Source organism: Schistocerca gregaria, chromosome 3, assembly GCF_023897955.1.
Source record: "Schistocerca gregaria isolate iqSchGreg1 chromosome 3, iqSchGreg1.2, whole genome shotgun sequence".
NCBI classification, from domain to species: domain Eukaryota; kingdom Metazoa; phylum Arthropoda; class Insecta; order Orthoptera; family Acrididae; genus Schistocerca; species Schistocerca gregaria.
Window position 1 is genome coordinate 530,308,849 of NC_064922.1, and position 24,638 is coordinate 530,333,486.

The following is a 24,638-nucleotide window of genomic DNA, read 5'->3' on the forward strand; positions in this document are numbered from 1 at the left end:
GTGTGTGGAGTAGACAGCTGAAGTGTATGTCTTAGATGTCTGTACGTGTGTATGAATGACTGCACACTGTGTGTGCTTGCAAATTGTGTATACTGTTTTGTGTGTACTATGTACACATTTCTTGTTTTTTTGTTTATGCATGTATCTATATGTACATGTGGTTTTTTTCTCTTCTGGCTGTATACTGTTAGTACCCCACACACTGTAAACATCGTATGGACAATGTATTGAAAACTGCATACACAGAAAAAAATCGACATTAGTAGTACTAATATGAAAAAATGTCGACTTGTAATCTTGTGTACATATTGTATATTAGTTTTTAAACATTTAAAAACATTGTATATAGATAATCTTCATTTCAAAGCACAAAAAAGTCGAAAAATTACTACCACTGACGTATATATAATCCATCTTTTTATTAGTTATCCTTAACCTGAAAAATTGAAGAAAGATGTTAATAAAAGCTATTAGCTATTTTTTGGTTATACATCTTATTATTTACAAAACAACCTAGTCCATATAATTGAGGATATAATTTGAAAATAAATTGCAAAAGCCAACTAGTTTCTATTACTATTCTCAATGTGCACTTACACCTGAATTACACACATCTTTTCTACAAGAATAGATCAATTTAACGTATCAGCATAAAGTGTTCAGTATTAAAATGCACCACAAAAGCAGAAGAGGTAAGGGTCCCACCTTTGTGGGTCTTAACTGGGGGGCAAGCCGATAGTTAGGCCACCCTCTACAGGCCTTTTCTGTCTGACGATGGTTCCCCTGTGCCCATATGTGCGACTTAACCTGCGTGGTGTGGTGGGCAGTCACACTGCTCAGTCACCGCTCAGCCCAGCTCACCAATGGTTACGCTCATGCATGAGCACTGGCTCATAGTATGTTTATGTGTATTTGAATCATACAGTGGGGATGGGATGGGACAACGAAGTGTATGTACATGGTGGTCAGAAACAGTCTGAAAATCTTGTAAGGGAGTTGTAGGGGAGGTTGTGCTCAGTAATAATTCTTAAGAAAAAAGTTCAATACATTGTACCATTTCCAATTTTATTTGCATTGTAGTTTGCAAATCAAGTCATTGCTCACAAATTCAAGTGGCCTGACAGAAACAATGTTGTTTGTTAGGTTTCCTAAAACTGAACAAGAGAGCAATACAAAATCTGAACATGGGACGGTAGTAAGGATGGAACCTGAGCCAAAGGCTGAGCAGTCACACCTGCTGTCATCTACGGTATGAGAACAATTGTCACTAACGGTATCTGGTAGGTCACACAAAACTGTTACACTTTCCTAATATCGTGTAAGGGCCTGGCGAGCATGCAGAAATGTTGCAACACGACTTGGCATGGAAAATGCTACAAATGGCTCTGAGCACTATGGGACTTAACATTTGAGGTCATCAGTGCCCTAGAACTCAGAACTACTTAAACCTTGCTAACCTAAGGACATCACACACAACCATGCCCGAGGCAGGATTCGAACCTGCGACCGTAGCGGTCGCGCGGTTCCAGACTGTAGCGCCTAGAACCGCTCGGCCACCCCGGCCGGCTTGGTCCATACAGCAAGCCGGTAAGTAACTAAGTAACTTTCTACAGCAGCAGCCGCATAACGTACCCGACCGTGAACGTCTCCCTGAGAGGCGAGTTCTTGCGCACCGCGACGTAGGTCATCCGCGGTGCGAGAAGCGGAATGGTGACGAGAGCGCATTTGTCGTGTTCGGTGAACAGCTTCTCCACCAGAGGGTACATCTGGAACTCCTGAGAGTGGAACGCGAACATCTCGGTGGCCACTTTAGTCATGCCTTCTTCCAGGGAGAAGTAGTTTGACCGAACGGCGCCTGGTGGCGCAACTTTCTTCAGGTACAAACTCCGTACCACAGGGTCTTCACTCATCTGTATAATATAATAAAATAAACTATACTGAAGAAAATAAGTATCTGAAGCAAACACACAAGCTACATTAAACGATTAGAATTGCACTGTCCTAGGGTGGTAGGGTAAGCTGTTCTAGTAGGGAACACTATGCAATTGAATTTAGAGTATTTATGACTTTATGGGATGCGTGTTCATTAATATGGAAGCTGATGTCAGATGCGGATTCGGGGTTTGTTTCAGGAGAGTGATGAGGTAAGGGGGGAAATCACAATTTGTTACAGTCCACCATCCCATCTTCCCAAATTTGACTTGCATTATTCAGCGATGTCTACGATTATAATTATAACAGCTGGAACTTTAAAAGAGTCTCTGGTTTGCATTTTCTATAAATCCGGATATATGTGCGGGACGGATTCTGCCAGTAAGCACAAACTATAACAAGTTTACTGGAGCAGTGCTGTGCACAGCAAAGACGCTTCTGAGAGGAATATACGTGGTGTTCATTTTACCTTGAGACAATTAAATATCTCGAAAACGACGTTTCATACGAAAACATGTTCTAGGCGAAAAGTTAATATTAATATAGCGGACATCTGTCTATGCTACAAATGACCACCTTCTAACCACCCTCCTGAGTGAGCAGAATCAACTTCGTATTTTCAGTTGTAAACCACCCCACCCCCATTTTTATTGTTAAGTTGGATTCTACGCAAAAAATGTGTACGTTTTACTCAAATCACTATTTTCCATTCGTCGTAGATGGTGCTGTAATAGACAAATATCAGGTGTGCTTGTTTTTGCAATTGATAACGGACACGTTTGACTACTTTTCATTTACGATGTAAATATAAACCTTTGTGTTCTAACGTTTGATATTTGCGTTCGAAATTTACATTTGGGTTGCAAATGGGATTGTGCAGTAGAAAATAGTTAACCCTTTCAGTCTCTGGTTAGAAACTACGTCCAGCGTGACCCATTAACAACGACGTGGATGTAATAGTTTTCTACTCCCATCAGGATACTTGATTTTGGTGAGCCCCCTTGTCTCTCTAACATTGGGGTGCTTGATTTCGGTGAGTATGCATAGCTGGTGCGGCTCTGATTATCTCTTCATATACATTTTATCTTGTTACAATGGTTGTGGTTCGCAGTACGCCGGTAGAAGCACAGCGCAAGAGTTACGTTGTTTGGATGGAAACATACACCGAAATCAATTACGCTGATGGCGAGTTTCTAAAGTAGCCACCGAAATCAAGCATTTCGATGATTTGGGGACTCATCACAATCAACCTCCTAGCGAACAGAAAACTGCTTTACAACAAATCTAGCCACAGTATCTGTACTGTACAATCTCATTTGCAACACTCAGGTTACATCAACCGTTGCAACACAAACGTTTACAATTATATCGTAAATGAAATGGAGAGTTAAATGCGTCGGTTTTTAATTGCAAAAACATGCACACTTGATATTTGTCGATTACAGCGTCACCTACCACGAATGGAAAGCAATGCTTCGAGTAAACTGTACATACTTTTTAACGTAGAATCCAAATATGCAATAAACACGGAAGGGGGGGGGGGGCAATTTTTCCCATTTGAAACAACGAAGTTGACTCCGTCCTCGCAGGAGGTGGCCAATTACAACATCACTAATACTATTGCTACAACTAATATTAACTTTTCACCTAGAACATTTTTTCGTACGATGGATCGCTTTCGAGATATTTGGTTGTCTCAAGTTAAAACAAACACCCAATGTACCTGGACTGACGGGAAAGTGCGAAATTCTGTACAAAAAGTTTTGTAAGAATGAACGTCAATTAGGTGATGAGCTTCTGCACAGTATCGCCGCAGCTCGCTGTATGCAGTGGACTGACGCAGCTGAGGCATTCGGCTACTGCACCTCAAGCAGAAAAACCTGGCCCTCGCTGGGAAAAGTTGGACGTGCCAACCCACTTCGTCGCACGAAGGAGGTTTTTACACCCAAGCAAGTAGCCAAATTTATTTAAGAACATTGTGTCCATCTCTAGAACTCCTCAGATTCGATAACATACAACTGACGCCAAAAAATGAATTAAAGGCACTCAAACTAGCTTATAAACCTAAGTCAGACTACTTTAGACCATTCAGCAGTGAGGAAATAGCCACAGATCTCAAAGAAATGAACGTAAGGAAGGCACCTGGTTTTGATGGCATCTGTTCAGAATTCCCAGTCCACAGTGGGAACTATGTAAAAATCTGGCTAGCTTATTCTCCAAACTGGTAACATACCCTATGATTTTAAAAGAGCAAAGATCATAGCTACCTTGAAACCAGGTAAACCAAATGACATACTCAAAGCTACTGACTCATTACTTTACTTAGTACATTATATAATTTTTTCGAAAGAATCCTGTGTAACAGAATCAGGCACAAAATGTTCCAAAACTTGCCTGCTGTTCAGGCAGGGTTCCGGCAAAATAGCTGCAATATAGATCAGGTACACTCACTGGCAACTTTTATTGAAGCAGTATTTCAAACAAACAGTATGATACTGTGTGCAGTTAGTGTGAAGGCAAGGGGCCGTATGGAAAATTTCTTTAGTCGTACCACATCTTATAACTTGAAATCTTATCAATGGTATGTTAAGCAATAAACACGAAATAAGATGAGCCCTCTAATTAAGCTTGGTAATGGCCTCACACTAAGATCAGTGCTAGGTCCTTTTCTGTTTTTCCTGTATACAGCTGACATATCGCTGGCAACATCGACGAAAGTTGGATATGCTGGCGATTGGACTCTTGCTGCTAGCCACAAAGATCTGGTGTTACTGAATGTATATCGGTGAAGACCATTATTGATAAACACTGCCGTAACTGGAGGTTACAGTCAAGTGCCGCCAAAGCAGATGACCCGTGTTTCCACCTTGAGAGCAACTTCACCAACTAGAAAATGAAGGTACATTTCGAAGAGAAACACCTCAGGCATAGCAAAAGTCCAAGTTATCAAGGTGTTCCGGACTGAAGCGCCTAGAAGCGCTCGGCCACAGCGGCCGGCAGAAACAGGGAAAAGGTATATAATTTAAAAAAACATCGTTGTGAACTGTCTACCGCAAAGGGAAATCTGATGCCAGGGGACTGCTAGGATACTTTCATTCAGTACTGCCTTATGTCATAATCTAATGTGAATCGTGAGAGCGTAGAAAAAAAAGACCGTCTTTGTTCTAAAAAAGAGTCCTTACTGACAGAATACGAGGTAAATCAGATAATGGAAGAACCTGGAACGCTCCCTTCATGGAGATAGGTATTTTTACACTTCTTTTACTTCCTAATATAATATGTGGTTCGTAACAAGAGTGTTTTAGGGGGGAACTGTGGAATTCACTACCACAATACTACAAGTAAAGCTTACCAGATACACTATGAATCATTGTCTAGGGTTTTGAATTTTTTTGGAAATTTGTGGTATGTTCCTATGGGAGCAAACTGCTGAGGTCATCGGTCCCTAGGCTTAGACACCACTTAATCTAGCTTAAACTAACTTACGCTACGGACAACATACACACACACATGCTCAAGGAAGGACTCGAACCTCCGACGGGGAGAGCCGCGCGAACTGTGGCAAGGCGCCCAGACCGTGCGGCTCGGGTTCAGTATGGCATTTTATAAAAAAGTGGTTCAAATGGCTCTGAGCACTATGGGACTTAACTTCTTTGGTCATCAGTCCTCTAGAACTTAGAACTACTTAAACCTAACTAACCTAAGGACATCACACACATCCATGCCCGAGGCAGGATTCGAACATGCGACCGTAGCGGTCGCGCGGTACCAGATTGTAGCGCCTAGAACCGCTCGGCCACTCCGGCCGGCTGGCATTTTATAAAATGGCTCTGAGCACTATGCGACTTAACTTCTGAGGTCATCAGTCGGCTAGAACTTACAACTAATTAAACCTGACTAACCTAAGGACATCACACATCCATGCCCCAGGCAGGATTCGAACCTGCGACCGTAAAGGTCGCTCGGTTCCAGACCGTAGCGCCTTGAACCGCATGGCCACTCCAGCCGGCGGCATTTTATATTCTGGTGCAAAAGCTCCTGGTAGACTTCAGCTAGGGAACTCAAAGTCTCGGCTTCGAAAGAGACTGAACTATAACTAATTGACCACGTTCATAACTTCTAAGAGCATACTGCGTGTCAAACAAGTCTAGTACTGTAAAGATATGATAACTTGTCAGAACTAAGGTATAGGCGATTTCACTCAACACTTGTTTCGAAATTGCATTACATATCCTAGACCCTTGTAGTTTCTATAGCTAGGAATGGAGCGCCATCGCCCTTTATTGTACTTCCATGCCCAGAATTTACCAGGTGACATCGTTGACTTACTTTCATTCGTCCTTTACTAATTTGGCTATCCCACAGAGTAGTCTTATGTCTACGTCTGTCTGAAAGACCCGCAGAAAAATATGGTTGGGCAGTAAGCGTTCTGCGCTGCTATTGGCTGAACGAGGCCCACGAGAAAGACAGACCGTGGCGTGTACGTCACAGCACGTGACACTGCAGGTCTTACGGGTGACAGCAGCTGTCTCTGGCGGGAAGCGAGTAACCTTTGGTGGCGATGTTTTCAATTACATATTGGTTTATCGTGGGGACTGCACGGAACCAAGCGTTCGCGAAGTGTGGCGGAAAAGCCGATTAGTGTTACGTCACAGGTCGTTGCAGGGCCCGTACATCTCGTTGGCCCAGACGGCTGACCGAGGCCCACGAGAAAGACGGACCGCGGCTCGTACGTCACGAAGGTAGTCCTGAACTCGCTCGCTCTCTCACCTCAGCAGACAAAATGCGTTTCTAAACCTGTTAACTCGTAGCTGGGCGTGTAAGTACTAACGAGAGTTGCATCTTTCACTGGAATCTGATATTATGAACTATGAATGATTAACAGGACTACAGCAAAATTTAATTTAAGATCAATACTCGATATAAATGGTATAACGGCTTGTTTATAGCATTTAGTCTCTTCTGCTTAAAAGTACTCATTACATGCTGGATGTGGTGCCTTATGTAACTGATAATCATTTTAGCATGATTTTATTTTATTGAACGCCAGTACAGCCATAGCAAATTATAAGTAGGCCCATGGACTTACCATCATTATAATACTAATAACAGTAAGATTCCATAATTGCGGATTCCAGCAGAAGATTCCGTTTTCGTTTGTATGGACGCGCCTAGTTACGAGTAAACAGATGTAGAAACATAGTTTGCTGTTTTGAGGGAGCGAGCGAGCGAGCGCAGGACTACCTTCGTGACGTACGCGCCGCGGCCTGTCTTCATCATAGGCCTCGTGGCTGACATTGTGACGTCACTACGGGATAGGGTTTTCTGTGTCGGTCGTGTACTTATGCGACGTAATTGTGGCACCTTTCAGTTTAAATTGATATTCTGCTACTGCTAGAATGTTACCTCTACATCCTGTAACTTCACCAGCATTAAAAATGACACTGCTGATTAAAAAAGTTCTGTCGAATTAAAACATGCAAAAAAGCGCCAAGTTTTTTGTTTTTGCAGTTTTCTGTCAAAGTAAATGTTCGAAATGAGTTCACAATTTTCTAAGTTGGCTCTAAGAAAAGTTTTAACGAGTAAACAAGACATATATAACCCTCATTTTCATTTTGTATTCATCACAAGTTTAGACGAACTTCACCTAACAGGTGGATGCCGTCATTTTGAATCAGGAAATCATACACGTGCCTTATTTGTAGAAAGCATTTGAATTAGCTAATCTAACTAGAACGTCCTTCAAAGCACCTAGTGGCAACTGAAACTGTTGCGATTGTGGGACTTAACAGTCAACAGCACACCTGACATAGCTCGCGCAGTTTCACTAGCAAATAACCCACTATACTAAAGCAACTAAGCGAAAACGACAACACTCACGAAACCACCCAGCCTCCAACATAGGAATACAGGCGCAGTGTGTTCCTCTCTGACGTCATGTGCGTAATGGCAGAAACGCGTTCGCTTCTGCGCAGCGTTTATTGCGCCCTCTGTCTGCTGCCATTTGCATTAGAAGAAGCAGGACGTGAGCGGGTTTGTCCTCAGTTTATTACTCAGGTTATACGTGATGATGATGATGTTTGATGTGTGAGGCGCTCAACTGCGCGGTCATCAGTGCCCGTACAAAATTTTTGCACAGTCCAATCTAGCCACTGTCACGAATGATGACGATGATGAAATAATGAGGACAACACAAATACCCAGTCCCAGGGCACAGAAAATCCCCAACCCCGCCGGGAATCGAACCCTTGACCCCTTGATCCAGACGCAGTAACTCTACCCGCTTTTTTTTCGTTTGTTGATCTATTAACTCAGTTTTTTTAATTACGGAGGGCAGGTAACCCTCTGACCGAATACGCTGAGCTACCGTGCCGGCGTCCCAATAGACCACGAGCTGTGGACCAGATCGTACGTGCTTGTTACTACAAATATTGAACACAGATGTACGGCGCTCAGAGGTGCAATAACAGATGTACTGTTACACTATGAAGCATTTCTTCATTTAAATTAAAACTTAAGGTAAATAACGCAAGGCGCTCCATTCCTTATTGGTAGCTCGTACCCAAAACAAATGGTTCACATGGCTCTGAGCACTATGGGACTTAACATTTATGGTCATCAGTCCCCTAGAACTTAAAACTACTTAAACCTAACTAACCTAAGGACATCACACAACACCCAGCCATCACGAGGCAGAGAAAATCCCTGACCCCGCCGGGAATCGAACCCGAGCATGGGAAGCGAGAACGCTACCGCACGACCACGAGATGCGGGCTCCAAAACAATATCATCATTAATGGAGTATATAATTTCTGCGTTAAAGAACGTAATTTCTTGTGGTGATCCGCTCTGCGTGGCAGTGACATCACAATCTGATAACAATATTTAACCTCACAGAGACGAAAGTTTATTCTACTTTGAAAGAGAACCCGCTAAACCACACGGTGTTGTAACTGAGATTCATTAAGCAAGGCAACTTTCAAGGTACTATCTAACTAGCATTATTACTATTTAGTGAGAATATGTAAATATATATCCAGTATGATTACAATAAAAGTTCCAGTTTCAAAACGCTGTACAAAAGGAACTACTGTTCAGAATGACGTCAAATTTGAACACAATATCATCGAAGAAGGGGGATTGTTATGGAAGCAAAACCAAATTAATGAAAATTTTGTATCTAGATAGCACTGTAAGCGACAAAATATGCAACATTAAAGACACGGAGGTGCTTTTTTATGTGGTTTTTGGTCTCCGAATCATTAAAAATCGATTTTTCCTATCCGATGTTGTATGACCTTGCCGTGGTGAGTAGGATTACCCAACCAACAGTCCCTCAACTGTTGACTGCGAAACTGGTGCGGTCATGCACTTTGCACGGTACGGTTGGCTTAATGCGTAACTCACACTGTAACCGTCGTGTTGTGATTCATATGTTATTTGTAGCCGAAAGAACCTAATTACGTTACGACGCCTATAGCGTTACCTAGTGGATTTTTTTTTTTTTTTGTCCCGTTACGTTTCCCTTTTCTTCAATAACATTCCGTTCAAATGTGACGTTATTCTGAGCAGCGGTTCTCTTTTACAGCGTTTTGAACCTGAAACTGTAATTATAATCACCCTGTATATAATTATCTAATGCTTTTAGTATGATAATTGCAACATAATTCAACTGTTTTAGTTGGCGCCACAGCAAAATTGTGTATCCTCGTTTTGACTTACGCGTCTCGCGCTATAACCAGAATTCCGCCGCGAAACGGGAGACTAGTCGAAAGACTATGAACTATGAACCACCTGTCTACCTGTCTACGTAGTAACAAGAGTGGCATGGCCAGTAGTACCTCTATAAGGTTGTGGACGTAGCTGATGTTCTCTATGCCAAACTCGAGTGGGCTTTGAAGCAGGTCCTCCTTGGTGTTGATGGTCCTAGGTGGCGGTAGAAGAAGAGAACTGACAATAGCGGCGGAATAGTGCGTGTCCAGGAGCATAGCGCACACCAGGCTGACCACCAGCAGGATACGCCAGCTGGGCCAGTCTGCACTCTGCGAGCTGCCTGCGAACACAAGTTTCGGAATAGAATACTGTAAGTGCATCTTAGCAGCTGGTCTACAACATAGTCGATTCCAAATGCGATTTCAGGCGATGCAGCGTTTGTTTCATTTAATTATTTTCTGTTCATCTGTAATTTAGAAGCCGGCCGGTGTGGCCGAGAGGTTCTAGGCGCTTCAGTCTGTAACCTCGCAACCGCTACGGTCGCAGGTTAGAATCTTGCCTCGGACATAGATATGTGTGATGTCCTAAGGTTAGTTAGCTTTAAGTAGTTCTAAGTTCTAGGGAACTGATGACCACAGATGTTAAGTCCGATAGTGCTCAGAGCCATTTGAACCATTTTGTTAAATCCCATAGTGCTCAGAGCCATTTGAACCATTTTTTCTTGTTATTTAGATGTTACAATATTTTGCTCCTAGCCCTAGACGATTCATAAATGTAATTATTTACGTACGTTCGCGAGTACGGCTATTGTTCCATTTTCAAGTAACGGTTCACAATATAATGATTAAAAGTGTATTTATTCCTCTTAAGAGGACATCATTGTGGTACCAATAATTTTTATATACAGGGTGATTTTTTTCGCCGTGTACAAGCTAATGAACTTAATGTCCGGAAATGCGTGGTTTCGATGCTACAGACCATTTATTCAATCATAATTTGTTACAGTGACTGCAGTCTGATACGCGCTGTGCCATGCAGCCACAGTTACAGTATTCATGGTTTCCTCCTAAAGGGTGGTACTGTCCCTCATATGTCATGCCCTAGCGCCCTCTCCTGCCATAGTAATTGGTAATGTTGTGTCCGAATTCACTTCTCTTGCTGACTCACCTTGTAGTGGAAGTGATACAGCGTTGTACACATTGGATCCGAACTCGAATCGAGAGCTTGCCGACATGGTGTTTACTTAAGAAAAGGAAAATGGCAACGGGCGGCGGGCAGCAAGGTTGTAACAGGAATCCTACCCCACCAACAACAGCCACAGCACTCAATGTTTGTAACAGTGTTTCGCCGTTTATCTGACACAGGTCGTTTCAGGAAGCACGAAATCATGAAGGACGTACCCGAAATGTTCAGATACCAGACTTGAAGGAAAATATGATTAACACTTTGTAAGGCGACCACCGTGTCAGTATCAGGCGGTTGTCCGGCCAGTGCAGGATAAGCCAGCGAACGCGTGGAACGTTCTTCATGACAACTGTTACTACCCTTATCACTTACAGCGTGTGCAGGGCTTACTAGCGACAGACTTTCCACATCTAGAGCAGTTTTGTCATTGGTTTCTTCCCCAGGCAATAAGTTTCCGGGGTTTGTGTCATCCAACCTATTCTTAGATAAGGCCGACTTTACGCGGAATGGTATCTTCACCTCTCGCAACAGTCATCTGTGGAACAGTACGCAGAACCACCATGGTATGGTGACAGCGAATCATCAGCATCGGTGCAGCCGGAATGTGTGGGCCAGGATGACTGGCGACTGTATTTTGTGACCAGTCTTCCTTCTACGTCGCCTAACAGGCCGGAACTACCTACGTTTCTTGCGCCTGACACTGCTTCCCCTGCTGGAAGAAGCGCCATTGATGATTCGAAGAGTTATGTGGTCCCTACATGATGGTGCTCCAGAAGCATCTCAATCGTGTCTTCTCTGGTCGATGGATCAGACGAGGGGCTCCAGATGCATGGCTTATTCGTTCGCCGGATCTCAACCCACGCGATTTCTGGCTATCGGGTCATCCCAAAAGCATCGTGTGCCCATTCCAGTGTGGAGAAAGTAGAGCAGCGTATTCATGCCGCCTTTGACACTGTTCGGATGCAGCCTGGCCGATGTCAACGTCTGAGACAGAACATACAGCGGCGCGTATGCGCATGCATTGACGCACATGGAAACCATTTTCAACACATACAGTAACTGTGGTTGCGCGGTACAGCGTGTGTCAGACCGCAGACTCAGTTTTCTTTTTAATTTAATCGTATGGCTAGGGCCCCCCGTCGCGCAGGCCGTTCGCCGGGTGCCGGCCTTTCAAGTTGACGCCACTTCGGCGACCTGTAGTCGATGAGGATGACAGTAACAGTCTGTGATTGAATAAATGGTCTCTAGCATGGAAGCCATGCATTTACGGACAAAAGTTCACTAGACCTTTTTTGTTCCGTATCCTCTCATAGATCAATCGCTAGAGTTTGTACATCGCGGAAAAAATCGCCCTGTATTTCGTGTATTAGCCGTTACCCGCGGCTGCGCTGGCATATCAGCAGTTTCGTTATGATGAGTGATCGTGAGTAATTAAGTGACAGCAGTTGCCCTCAGGTGTCTGCTGTTCGAGTAAGCGCTGCTCGTGACGTGTGCGCCGCTGTCGCCCCTTCCAGTGTCCCAACGCGCGATGCGCTGCACAGCAGTGAGTACAGAGGGGCATGGGCAGGAGCGCGCATCTATGCCTCTTGATACTGCAGTAGCTACACAATACACTAGATGAACATTATGCAACAAATAGCGTGCAAGTATGGATTTAACTCACGGAACACTGTAGACGCATTGTATTCATTGAAACTTCCTAACAGATTAAAACGTTGTGCCAGACCTTTGCCTAGGTCCCGAGTTCGAGTCTCACTCCGGCACACAGTTTTAATCTGCCAGGGAGTTTCATATTAGCGCACACTCCACTGAAGAGTGAAATTTTCATTCTGGATTGTATTCATTACTTTGAATCGTATCATACACCATGTACGAACCAATAAAAGCATTTTCACAAATACGATAGAGACCGAAAGTCAAAGAGGAAACAGCTTTTTCGAAGAGTAAATAGTTTTTCCTAATTCGTCTAATATTCTTCAAATCTTCAAATCAACAATTATCTTGTACCACACATTACCTAAAGTAGCCTAAGTTCTTCCACAGTGTTCAAGGCATCACCATACAAAATATTGTTGAAATTGATTGATTCAGCTGGTTAGTCGTGAAAACGTAGCAAACAGAGTTACTTTCGCACTTATAGTATTAGTAAGGATAAAACTATCAATTACAGTATCCTTTGATCGGATTTCGATGAAAAAAAAAGCCTATACGTTGCCCAAAGCTATGCACAAGTTACCCGTAAAACCATGTGAAAAAGATTATTGTGTTCAAACAGACAGATACGACAGTTTGGGTAAAACTTTAAATTACTGTATCTTTTTTTCCCGTTCCCCTTTGATGAAATAAAGCCCATACGGTGCCCAAAGCTATGTTCAAGTTATCTATGAAAATCGCACAAAAATTCTTTTTGTAATTTTGGAGCTTAGCGTGTTCAAACAGAGAAATAGACAGACAAGACAGTTTTAGTAACACATTAAATAACGATATCTTTTTTCCCTGGTCCGATTTTGGCCAGCTAAAACCTATACGGTGTCCCAAACTGCGCTCAGATTACCTGCGAAAACCCCATGTAAATTCGTCCAGTAGTTTTCGAGAAGCGTGTTCAGACAGACAGATTCCACATTTTTACAGATTTATTGTTAGTGTAGAGTAAGGTCATTCAAAACTGGACCAGCCGGAGATCGTAAAATGAAAACCACTGATCGGATCTAAAGACCATTGTTTCAGGAAGATGGTGAGGTGCGTATAAGGGCGCCGAGGCTCGTAACTCGCCGTTAAGAGGTATGTGGGCGCAGCTGCACGTTAAGACAGAGCGAGGAAATGCACGCGTATTGCTCAAAACAGAGAAATGGAGACTTCAAAAGAAGAGCTAAGGAATGCAGTCCGTTGCCCTACACAGAAAGAAATGCGAGCAAAGGAAATTCATCGAAGAATGACACAAGTGTACATCTACTACATCTGCATATATACTCCTCTAGCCACCAAGCGGTGTGTAGCGGAGGGCACAATTCGCGCCAAAGTCATATCCCCCCCTCTGTTCCACTCGCGGATCGCACGAGGGAAAAACGACTGTTTGAACGCCTCAGTACGAGCTCTAATTTCCCTTATTTTTGAATGGTGATCATTGCGCGATTTGTAAGTTGGTGGTAATAATATATGCTCTACATCCTCGGCGAAGATCGGATTTCGGAATTTAGTGAGCAGCCCCTTCAGTTTAGCGCGCCGTCTATCTGCAAGTGTGTCCCACTTCAAACTTTCTATGAGATTTGTAACGCTCTCGCGATGGCTAAATGTACCAGTCACGAATCTTGCCGCTCTTCTTTGAGCCTTCTCAATCTCTTGAATCAGACCCAACTGATCAAGGGTCCCATACAGACGAACAGTAAGACTGGACGAACTAACGTATTGTAAGCAATTTCCTTTGTTGAAGGACTGCATCGCTTCAGGACTCTACCAATAAACCGTAATCTAGAGTTACCTGTGTAGTCTGATCATTCCATTTGAGATCATCTCGAATAGTAACACCCTGATACTTGACGGATGTTACCGCTTCAAAAGACTGGGCATTTATTTTGTACTCGTACATCAATGAGGATTTTACCTTGTTATACGCAGTAGGTTACACTTGCTAATACTGAGAGATAACTGTCAGTCATTACAACACGCATTTATTTTCTGCAGATCCTCATTGATTGGTTCACAACTCTCGTGTGATACTACTTTCCTGTAGGCTACAGCATCATCGGCAAGCAGTCTAATGCCGCTGTCAATACCATCAACCAAATCCTTTACGTAAATAGCAAAAAGCAGCGGACCTATTACGCTGCCCTGGGGCACATCTGAAGTCACGCTTGTTTCTGTTGAAGTCACCCCGTTCAGGACGACATACTGCTTCCTGTCTGTCAGGAAACTTTTTATCCACCCGCATATACAATAGGATAGACCGTAAGCGCGCACTTTTTGTAGCAAGCGACAGTGCGGAACTGAGTCGAACGCCTTTCGAAAGTTGAGTAATATGGCACCAACCTGGGAGGCTGTATCTAGAGCCTGTTGTATATCATGGACAAAGAGGGCCAGCTGTGTCTCGCATGACCGCTGTTTCCTAAAACCGTGCTGGTTTCTGCAGAACAGGTTCTCAGAGTCTAGAATGGTCATTATGTCTGAACACAAAATATGTTCCATGATTCTACAACAAATAGACATCAGTGAACTGTCCGGTAATTGGGTCCATCCGATTTTGTACCCTTCTATATAGATTGCTATGACCTGGGCCTTCTTCCAGTGCCGTGGAGAGCACTGAATGTCCGTTCAATTCCGACACTGATTCCGATTTCTGTGGCAACGGCTGCCATCGTAACTCGTCGGTATTCAATAACGAGAGCAACCACCTGCTTCACAATGGTATCGGTGATGCGATGTGGTGTTCCAGATCGTGCGTCGGCCAATGTCATCCGCCCTTACCTGGAGCGTTTGTGCCCTGCTCTGACTGTTGCAAAGGACATTCAGTGCTCTTCGTACGCTTGTGCCGTGCTTTCATGAATTTCCCTTCTCCGGGCTCCTTTCGCTGTCAGAAAACGCACTACAAGTTTTTGCTCTTCTTTTAAAGCCTGTCGTCACGTGCATGTGCGCCCATATCCCGCTAGCAGCGAGTTTGGGAAGCTAGCTCTCACGCAGGGACCATTCCTTCTTCTGCAGGCAATAGCATTACAATCCTTTCAGCAGTTTTCATTTTATAGCCTCCTAGGCTCCCTATCGTCTGATTTGAATGACCCTAACACATAATCCAGATTTAGATTTTTCATCGTTTCTCTAAACCACGAGAGGCAATTGTCTTGATGGTTCCTATGGGGAAAAGAAACAGGAACTATGTCCTTCAGTGTATTTTTCCAGCCTTATGCTCCGCCTCCATTGATGTAGTCTTTAACAGAATACTGAATCCTAATCGTTCTTTCTTTCTACAGGCGTCTACAGATATCTGAGGCCTGGAATGTTACTTTGGTGTTACTGCAAACTCTTTTTGACTCACAAATACATGGGTTGGAACTTAAATAGTGGTAACTGTTTATTCAGAACCGATACAAAAGAGTTACATGTTTGCACCTGTTACCGTCCTTCAGAGTAGTCACGAGTCTTGTGTAGAACCCGTTGTCAGCGATGTGGAAGCCGTAGTATACCGTTAGCAGAGCCTGTTCTGTTGATGGTACGAATGGAGCGGTCTAATGCCTGTCGAATCTCTGGAACAGTTCCGAAGCGAATGTCACGAAATGGTTCCTTCGTCTTTAGAGTCAAATCAGAAGGCATAAGGACTTAAGTCCGGGGAGTATGGTGGACGGTACAGTAACTTCCCAGTCCCATCGGCCGAGCAGAGGAGCCACAGCTTGCGCTGTATGCGCCAGCACATGGTCATGAAAAATGATGGATGGGTTGCGCAGAAAGTGTCCCCGCATCTTTCGCAAAGCTGGTAGCAGGTGATGCTCCAAAAATGAACAGTAATACTGTGCACTGACGGTCTGCCGTGGAGGAACGTAATGCGTTAGGGTAACACCATCACAGTCGTACACGAGAATCACCATAACTTTAGACCGCTCCATTCGCACCATCAACTGAACAGGCTCTGGTAACTCTTTTGTATCGATTATGAATAAACAGTTGCCACTGTTTAAGTTCCAACCCTCGTATACAGTGCTCTGCAACTGTATGCTTAATGGATAATGGAAAGTATTATATACAAGAAGATATATCCAAAACAATCGACATGCAGCTATCCTAAATTTAAGAATGTACAGACTTGTGGGTCGCTCATTTGTTTCGCCGAATGTGGTCGTAGAAGGCACATTGGATGTCGGCATTTCATTTTATCTTTTGATGTTGCAGGTTGTACTCCGTTTACAGAGAATTTGGTCTCGGTAGCAAACTGCATGCTAATAAAAATGCAAATTGTTGAACAAAATACATTAGTTACAGTAACGTTGAAATATTTCTAGTTAAAGGCCATCAGTATATAATGCCGTTACGTGTGATAAACAATATGGGACAATATCTGACAAATAATGCTGGCAGACTTTTACTACTATCGCAAAACTTTACATTTTCGCAAATTTCTGGATTGATTTCGAGAATGATTCGGCCCTTTAACTCAAGAATCGTTTTCGGTTTGTTCGTCCAAAAAAGTGACTTCGCGTAAACGTACAGGAAATAGCTACACGGCACCAGGTCGCAAGATCGTGGTTCCTAATTCAGGTCCCCATGGAGAGAATACTGAAGATAAGGTGGATAGATCACGTAACTAATGAGGAGGTATTGAATAGGATTGGGGAGAAGGGAAGTTTGTGGCACAACTTGACTAGAAGAAGGGATCGGTTGGTAGGACATGTTTTGAGGCATCAAGGGATCACAAATTTAGCGTTGGAGGGCATCGTGGAGGGTAAAAATCGTAGAGGGAGACCGAGAGATGAGTACACTAAGCAGATTCAGAAGGATGTAGGTTGCAGTAGGTACTGGGAGATGAAGTAGCTTGCACAGGATAGAATAGCATGGAGAGCTGCATCAAACCAGTCTCAGGACTGAAGACAACAACAACAACAACAACAACATGGAGAGAGATGGTACGACCCAAAAATTTCTCCTGCAACAATTAGCGTGATTTGTGCACAGTATGACATGTGGCGCCATCTTTCCGAAACTACTTGCTTTCGAGTTCCATCCTCTTCTATTGGGGCCTAAGACACTAATTTATCATGCTACCATAAAGGATGCCATTCACCATCGCTGCATTACTTGTCTTATTCTAGAAACTAAGTCCAATCACTACCTCCGCCCAAAAGAAGGCCGTCGTACATCATCGGCTGTGCGAAAATTAAGTGTGGACCCAAATCCGACAGTTACGCTGTGCGTGTTCACGGAGACTTCTAGTTGGAAATGCATGTTATCGCTAAAAATGGCATTCCTCGCAAAATTTTTACCCACATTTTGGTTTCCTAACACCCAATCGCTGAATTCACGTCCTGTAGAAGCTGCTGTGCCAGTTAAACCTTTGTGACAACTCTCTACGTGGTGCTCCTCGATATATACAGTTATTGTCTCCGAACTTCGACTTGCCATTAACTTCAGTTTATTCTTTTTTTATTTTAAAAAAACAAAAGATAATAAAAAATTGTAATCAGTGACAACTCGGAGTTCGGAGATTTTGGACTACACTCTCATTTATTGACGCAACATTTGTAGCAGACCGGCCAATACGATGTTGCGTTGGTGTCATAAACTGAACAACTTGTCACAATCTTTTCAATGAAATGTCGACTTGTCGTTCAATAGGGTTGCCTTTGGTTCAAATGGCTCTGAGCACTATGCGACTTAACTTCTGAGGTCATCAGTCCCCTAGAACTTAGAACTAATTAAACCTATACTAACCTAAGGACATCACACACATCCGTGCCCGAGGTAGGATTCGAACCTGCGACCGTAGTGGTCGCTCAGTTCCAGACTGTAGCGCCTAGAACCGCACGGCCACTCAGGCCGGCAGGGTTGCCTTTCACCGACCAAAAAATTTTACGTAAATTTCTCTGTGTTTCTAAAGAACTTTCCTCGTATATACCGGTATATGTTCTGACGTTGACAACACATTGTTCGAGAGTAAAGCGACTGATTAACGGTAACTGCAATGTCTCTAAGTGATAACAGTGAAATAACAAACGTTACTAACCGATCGTAACGAAGATACACGAAACTTGAATTGTGTGTTCTTATTAAGACGAGCTATAGAAATCAGAAGAGGCACGTCACTTGCCGCAATCGACCAAGCACGAATATTTGCTACGTAAGAGAGCTACATCTAGTTCCACTTCCCCCTGTGTGGATTCTACATGAATTGAATCGTAACATTAGGACAAAGTTTGCTAGCGGATATTATTGCTGTTAACAAAAATGTATTTCGATATACATCGTCACACTAGAGCCATCCGTCTTCTGTGCAGCAAGTAAAGCGAACACATCTAGTAAAGCTAGTTTCAGGTGAGTTTGAAACAATACACACGGTGGCCCATTGGGCCATGTAGCGAGACTGTGTTCCTCCAGCGTACACACGAGGACTTTATAAGTGAAGGTGAGGCGCTAGGTCAAGTGACATGGGTTCGATACTAAATCCTTTCTTTTCCCCGAGTGCTAGTCTGTGAAGATATGCAGAGAACTTCTGTGAAATCTGGAAGGTGGGAGATGCAATAATGGGTGACAAAATATTATAGGAAGATGATGCCAACGTTGCAAGTGTTCTTGTCATTTCCAAGATACTGATTATGTTCAGTGACTTGGTTTAGGGATGCAAAATTTTCGAAGATACATTTGCATCGCCAGTCGGTGCTAAGAGCTGAATGAAACTGTCGTGTTTGGGAACAATGCCCACGTTATTCTTCTTTCATTGCATCGTCGTTTGAGACAGGTGAAAAAAAGAAAAGAAAGGTTCAAATGGCTCTGAGCACTATAGGACTTAACATCTGAGGTCATCAGTCCCCTCGAACTTAGAACTACTTAAACCTAACTAACCTAAGGATGTCACACACATCCATGCCCTTGGCAGGATTCGAACCTGCGATCGTAGCAGTCGCGCGACTCCGGACTGAAGGGCCTAGAACAGCTTGGTCACCGCGGCCGGCCCAGGTGAAACATGAAGTATCTCACTGGCGTATTTTGTTTTCCTATTCTTTCTCGTCTTAACATAAGTAAATAATTCCTGTCTGTTATGAACGTGTTAGAGCATTGCCAGTATTGAAATTTACGATAATTTGTAATGAATTAGCTACAACTAGTTGCTTTTACAGACATTTCTTGTTCCATGATGACATTTCAAAATGCATGGCATCCGATCTTTAGATTTTTATATTTCTTTACATGGAGCAAACACTTTTGATTTACTAATGGCGTTGCAGAATTTTGAAACGGGCGTTTTTAGGACCGTTATTGTAAAACGTTGTAGGTAAAGACACAGTGTTCACATTGCGTAAATAAACGAAAACATCTGAAGGTGAAGTGAACATAAAATGAATATCCTCTCAGAAACAAGGGTTTTAGCATAATTTGGTGGTGTGACATGTCGGGAGAGGGGTGCCACCTTGCTGATGCGTTACCCCATAAACACTAACGTCAGGGATGCTATAATTTTGACTCGATGCGCTACGAGAGCTGCCGTGGCATCGTGTGATGAGGCGGCCCGTGAGCTTAAGGAAATATGTGCATCACTTCGACATGTAAATATAATAGACTGGCCCTGACGTCATTTTCGTGGCTCCAACATCTCTGGGCTAAAGTCACGTGAATGTTGGCAAAACATGGTTGTTTCGTGTTGCGCTTATGGCTGTACTTAGCGTTTTGTCGGGGGAAATGGCATTACATTTCACGTGCAAGTGTTTCTATGATAGTGCAGATGCGTTCATTGAAATCTGCTTAAGTGACTTTTATATGTTTTTTACACTTGAAATAGAGTATCACGTAAATTAAAGTGTTGAAAGTGATGCCTGTAAAGTCAGACTCATATTACATTTTGGAAAGTATCTGTGATAATTCGGTTACAGAAGTAAGTATAACTGTTTCTCGTTCCTACTCATTGGTTCCCTAAGGATGAAAACCGAAGGCAGCTTTGGATACAGGCCCTGAAACGGAAAAACTTTAAGCCATCAGCACATACGCGCCTTTTTGTATATACAAGTGAGATTATAATAAGGTAAGAGCACCAAGAGAATTTGTTTCTACCTTCTAATACTATTAAATAAATGTAGGCTGCAAAACTATTTTCTGGACCTTCAAAGTCTCACCTTTCATCTAAAATATCATTTTTTTAAAAAAACTATTAGTTTAAACTTTTGTAAAAATAGTAGGAACTGAACCTATGAAGTGCACCTAAAATTGATACTCTGACAATCCTAAAGTCGACAATTTTGACACCTATAGTTGACATAATTCCCATATCCGATTTTCTTTTATAAGTGACTAGAGCTCAAAACGCGGCGAATCCAATGTTTAAAGTTTTGACACGAGGGCACTCTTACTGTTTAAAAGAATTTTAACGACATTTTACTTTAACTGATAGTTTATAGTAATTTCGTCCCGCTTCCTACCAGAGCGGCGTTCGATGTATTTGTTAGATTTTATAAATGGTACTGTTAACAAAACCAGGTCAAATGTAGTTCTGACATAATTATTCGCAAATAAAAAAGTAATTTTTGTTGGAAGCGTTTGCCAGTCAATTAAGAAATGTGGGTAAAATACGATACAAAGATAGGATGGCGCACCGCTGATTTGAAATCCCGCCACATTATGCCAACAGTCACGTGGTTTATGTTGGAGCCACACCAGCCCTATAGCTTCTGCACAGCAAGGCCAGTCTACTAGTATCTATGGTCGAAGATGCATCACGAGTGCGGGTGAACAAACGTTGTCCATGCCTGATCTGCATTCAACTGAGCAAACTCGGTGTTCATTTCCAACATTCACTCTGACAGAAAATTACAAAAACTATGTTGTAATACTTCGTAGAGAAACGGTCTGGACAAAAAATTCCAGTTAAGATGCATGAGGTTATCAAGAGACTTTCCCAAAAGCCACATCTACATGACTACTCTGCAATTCACATTTAAGTGCTTGGCAGAGGGTTCATCGAACCACAATCATACTATCTCCCTACAATTCCACTCCCTAACAGCGCGCGCGAAAAACGAACACCTAAACCTTTCTGTTCGAGCTCTGATTTCTCTTATTTTATTTTGATGATCATTCCTACCTATGTAGGTTGGGCTCAACAAAATATTTTCGCATTCGGAAGAGAAAGTTGGTGACTGAAATTTCGTAAATAGATCTCGCCGCGACGAAAAAGGTCTTTGTTGTAATGACTTCCATCCCAACTCGCATATCATCTGCCACCCTCTCTCCCCTATTACGTGATAATGCAAAACGAGCTGCCCTTTTTGCACCCTTTCGATGTCCTCCGCCAATCCCACCTGGTAAGGATCTCACACCGCGCAGCAATATTCTAACAGAGGACGAACGAGTGTAGTGTAAGCTGTCTCTTTAGTGGACTTGTTGCATCTTCTAAGTGTCCTGCCAATGAAACGGAACCTTTGGCTCGCCTTCCCCACAATATTATCTATGAGGTCTTTCCAACAGAAGTTGTTCGTAATTTTTTAACACCCAGGTACTTAGTTGAACTGACAGCCTTGAGAATTGTACTATTTATCGAGTAATCGAATTCCAACGGATTTCTTTTGGAACTCATGTGGATTACCTCACACTTTTCATTATTTAGCGTCAACTGCCAGAACGACAGACGGTTATGATTTAGTGGAACTCCTGTGCTTCGCTCTAAAAGAAGTGTGCATTTAAATAATGGGAGACGAAGGAGCGGGCGACAGCTGTGGAAGCAAGTGAGACACTTGAATGGCGACTTAAAGGCATTCTAATTCAAAACAAATGGCCTTGTTGTCAAGCTATGGCCGTGTTAACAGCTCAGGAATCCCAAGAAAGACCTGGAGGCGTTCTCACCGGTTTTCACAAGAAAATCCATCTTGTAAGCCAGTAGAGATCTAACCACCAACTATAGCAGGTACCGCAATGGGAGCTAGCGCGAGAACGATACTGGAGTTACTACGATCCATGCAAGCTGCCGCCAGCAGCTTTTCAAAGCAATATCAGAAAGTTGGGCATCCTGCAACAATGACTGATCCAGCGCTCATCGTTGATCAGGTGACATTGTAAATTGAGCCTACCGATGACATGATATTACGTGAAATTGTGTGCCATGAAAGACAGAGGGAGGGGAAATGAATAAAGATGTCTTGAGAGCTGTCTGAGAACAATTGTGACCTCGCATTTGAAGTTCATTCTGATCATTCTTGTTCATTCAGAGATCACTCATGAGTCCTTACTGTAGGATTCCGATTTCGAGATGAGTGGAAGAGCATTTTGAGACCTACGAGACTTCATTCTGAGGTGACTCGAGCGTTACACAGCTGATACATTCAGGAGTTTCTTATATAATATGTACGTGAATCGCATGCTGTAAAGAGTGTTATGAATAACAGATAAATTTGAAATCCGATGTCGGCCGCTGTGGATGAGTGGTTATAGGCGCTTCAGTCGGGAACCGCGCTGCTGCGGCTACGGTCACAGGTTCGAATCCTGCCTCGGGCATGGATGTATGCGATGTCCTTAGGTTCTAGGTTCAAGTAGTTTTAAGTCTGGGGGACTGATGACCTCAGATGTTAAGTACCATAGCGCTTAGAGCCATTTGAAATCCGATGACGTTTATTGCTCCAATTACTTATCATTTATTAAAGGAAAGTACTTCTCATTGTTTTGAAATTAGTCTTCAGAACAACTCTTTTTGTCAATTATTTCATCAGAAACGTTAGTTGATTTTCGAAGAGTTATCCTAGCGACACGTTCTGCATATGCAGAGAGGATATCGGTGCGTTAAATCTACTGAATTCGTCTTTATTTCATGATAACTTCCAATGCGCAATCTTGATTATCAAATATAAGAAATAATCAATTCCGTTGTAATTTTTGGCAAATAATTATTTGTGTTTTTACGTCAGCTTCACTTTCCAAATTACACTCAATATTTTTTTTCTTCTTTTTATGACATGACATCGTTCGAAACTCGTAACCCTGTTTCTTCTATGTTTGTAGTTTGTCTGTAGTTTGTTGTAAGTTTCCCTCAGTTATGGACACCAATACAGGTCACTTATCTGTAAATACTGGGCAAGACAATGTTGCAATAGTGGCACTTGATGTAGAAAGGCATAAAAGGTCTTCTGCTTGTCTCTTGACACTTCCTCGATTCTGTTGCCAATGTCACTGCAATATTATGTAGTTTTTTGTGTATTCAAATCCAATTCATCTTCCAAAATTTTTGATTCTCAATGCTCTATGTAACACATGTCAGATCGAAAAACCATGACATATTGTAATGTAAAGCTTAATCAGAGTTAACCCTAAAACACTTTTGGATGACTATGGACGTCCAACAGCAGCCACAAACATTTCTGGAGTTTTTCAGATTTAAAGTCAGTCGATGTTAGTCATTAGCAACTCAGCAGTAACTTGGTTCACTGGATAAAACTGCGTAATTATATCAACGAGCCACCAATATCCGATAGTGTTAGGAATCTTGGTACATTGGAGGAAGGTTCTGCAGGGTTACAGGTGTGTTTATGCCGTCATCTTGCTGCTTGTCAGCGAGGCTTGGTAAAGTTGGAACAAGCGCACTGAGTCTTACTGGCCTGTTGAATCTGCTCCATCGGCGCTCGACCCGCTGCTCACCTTACTGTTCGCTGCGATCGTCGTCAGACAATGATAACGAGATATTTTGTGTTGTGCTTTGTGACCATCGCAGTACGTCCTGAAACTAGAGCAACGATTGACAGCTTCCATCTCACTCCAGCAGTGCTGTGCTTGTTCCTACTAGCTATGCTGCAGCGTTCATTAGCTAGCAGCGAGGCTTCAGTGCAAATGTAACAAGGCTCCGCCGGCTAGAGTGGCCGAGCGGTTCTAGGCGCTACAGTCTGGAACAGCGCGACCGCAGGTTCGAATCCTGCCTCGGGCATGGATGTTTTTGATATCTTTAAGTTAGTTAGGTTTAAATAGTTCTAAGTTCTAGGGGACTGATGACCTCAGAAGTTAAGTCCCGTAGTGCTCAGAGCCATTTCAACAATTTTGTAACAAGGCTCCCAGAGAGCAGCGATGTGAGATGCACCAGCAGCGTGGTGGTAATAGCGAGGCTACAGCATAAAGGTACCCTATGATTTTCTGCTGAATTCTCA

General features: G+C 42.9%; 1 protein-coding gene across 1 annotated transcript in view; it reads right to left on the reverse strand.

The window, feature by feature from the left end:
- Positions 1–24,638, reverse strand: part of LOC126355450 (glutamate receptor ionotropic, delta-2-like) — a 146,186-nt gene that overhangs the window by 31,904 nt on the left and 89,644 nt on the right. Inside the window, exons 7-8 of the mRNA XM_050005765.1 lie at positions 9,774–9,985; positions 1,633–1,910 (exon numbers count right to left, since the gene is read on the reverse strand). Coding sequence (XP_049861722.1) covers positions 1,633–1,910; positions 9,774–9,985 — 490 coding nt within the window. The remainder of the gene's footprint in view (positions 1–1,632; positions 1,911–9,773; positions 9,986–24,638) is intronic.